Source organism: Saprolegnia diclina (assembly GCF_000281045.1).
Source record: "Saprolegnia diclina VS20 unplaced genomic scaffold supercont1.4, whole genome shotgun sequence".
NCBI lineage: Eukaryota > Oomycota > Saprolegniomycetes > Saprolegniales > Saprolegniaceae > Saprolegnia > Saprolegnia diclina.
In genome coordinates, this window is record NW_008246071.1 from 188,263 (window position 1) to 190,166 (window position 1,904).

Here is a 1,904-nt window from a genome sequence, read left to right on the forward strand (position 1 = left end):
AAGCAGCTCTGCAAGTTAATAGTCATCATCGTCGTCGTCGTGCAATTCACTCCGCATGACGAGCGTATACGTCGGGTCGCGCACGAGGTCGTACCCTTGTGGCATGGCTTCTTCCATCATGATGCGCTTTGCCGTCTTGGGCTTCTCCTCGAGGATGCGCAGCTTCTCGAAAAAGTAGTACGCGGCCTTGTACACGATGCTGCCACTGCCCTGGCGCGGTCCACGCATCGCGAGGAATTTGCGGATCGAGCCGACCGAGAACTTGAAGTGCACGGCCATCGCGCTCTGAGTGCACTCCTTTGCCTCGAAGAAGCGCCGCATGTGGTCACGGACTTCGTCGCAGTCGTCAAAGACCATGAGCTCTTCCGGCAACTCGACCGCTTCGATCTCGTTGAGGCGGTCCGAGCTCTTGTGCACCTTGGGCGCCGCGTCCTTCTTCGGGTCCTTCTTGGCTTTCTTCTTCTTTGGCGCGAGCGGCTCGTCGTCCTCGGCCTCGGCGGCCTTCTTGGCCAAGCGGGCTCTGCGCTGCGCTGCTGTCGACTCGGACGCCATCGCGCGGAGCTCGCGCATCTCCGCATCCACCTTGTCGGCCTGATAGAAGTAGTGCAAGCCACCGGCGTACGTCGGGTTGTCGGCGCCATCCGTCGGTTCAGTGAGCGCCATGAAGTCGTCGTACGCGCGGCGGGTCGTACCCATGCGCGTGATGAGGTTGGCCTCGGACAAAATCCGCCGGGCGAGCAAGATGCGAATTTTGGAGCGAATGACGTGGCACGACCACTTGGCTCGGAGTATGGCCTTGTACTCTTCGTCGTTCGGGTCATCTCGCTTGCCGCGCAGGTACTCGAGCGTTGGGCGCTCGCGCGGAGCCGGCTCCATCGTTGTCGGCGTCTCGCTCGCCATGGCGATTGCAAATCGTTCGGTTGCTCAGCCGGTTAACAAACAGATGCGATTGGTTGGGCTTAGCGCTGTTTTGAGCTCGGGAAAGTGCGTGCTGCCTGTGATTGGCCATTAATGGGAATTGTGCCTGTGATTGGCTAAAAATACACCTGCACATACGATGGCGATCGTATTCTCCGGCAATGTGGAAACCATGGCCATCATACGCCAGTAGCACACGAGCACACGTAGCGAAGCAATGTTTCGGTGTATATGAACGTGTTTAGCGTTATTCTCGTTACAAAGACTTGGCATACTAGAGTATGTCGGTATGTGGGAATTTGGTTTGGTTCATACACGCCATGCAAGATGTTAATTGAATCGAGTTACGGACAATAGACCCAGCCGTACTTGCTATCGCGCTCGAGCGAATATCCTTGGGGCATCGTCTTCTCAATCTTCAGTCGCTTGTTCGACTTGGGCTTGTTCTCGAGGAGGCGCAGCTTCTCAAAGAAGAAATACGCGGCCTTGTACACGATGCTGCCGCTGCCTTCGCGCTTTCCGCGCATCGCCAAGTACTTGCGCAACGAGGCGACCGAGAAGTTCAAATGCGCTGCGAGTGCCACTTGCGTGCACTCCTTGGCGATGATAAACTGCTGCAAGTAGTCGCGCACCACATCGCAGTCGTCGTAGACGCCAAGGTTCTCCGGCAGCTCGACAGCTTCGATCTGGGCAAGACGGTCCGCGCCCGTGAGCTTGGTCGTTTTGGCCTTTTTCGAAGCGACCAGCGGTGCCTCGTCTTCACTGTCGTCGCCCGTCGCCTTCTTGCGCTTGGGTGCGGCCTTCTTGGCCGCCTTCTCAGCTTCTTTGGCCTTCTTCTCCTTCTTCTCGCGTTGGTAAAAGAAGTGCAGCGAGCCAGAGTACGTCGAGTTGTCGCACCCGCCGTAAGGGCCCTTGAGCTTCATGTAGCGCTGGTACGAGTTGCTGTTGGCGCCGATTTGCTTGAGGAACGCGGCCTGCGTCATGAC

At 57.6% G+C, this 1,904-nt stretch overlaps 2 protein-coding genes across 2 annotated transcripts in view; both read right to left on the reverse strand.

Moving 5' to 3' along the window:
- The window catches only part of SDRG_01771 (hypothetical protein), a gene marked incomplete at its 5' end in the record, with an annotated part of 2,394 nt that extends 1,494 nt beyond the window's left edge, over nucleotides 1-900 (reverse strand). The window contains one exon of the mRNA XM_008607318.1: nucleotides 71-900. Within this exon, the coding sequence (XP_008605540.1) occupies nucleotides 71-900 (830 nt within the window). The remainder of the gene's footprint in view (nucleotides 1-70) is intronic.
- Nucleotides 901-1,262: 362 nt separating this feature from the next.
- Nucleotides 1,263-1,901, reverse strand: SDRG_01772 (hypothetical protein; the record flags this gene model as incomplete). The annotated part of the gene is made up of 1 exon (XM_008607319.1): nucleotides 1,263-1,901. The coding sequence occupies one exon, from the start codon at nucleotides 1,899-1,901 to the stop codon at nucleotides 1,263-1,265; it is 639 nt and encodes a 212-aa protein (XP_008605541.1).
- Nucleotides 1,902-1,904: the final 3 nt, after the last annotated feature.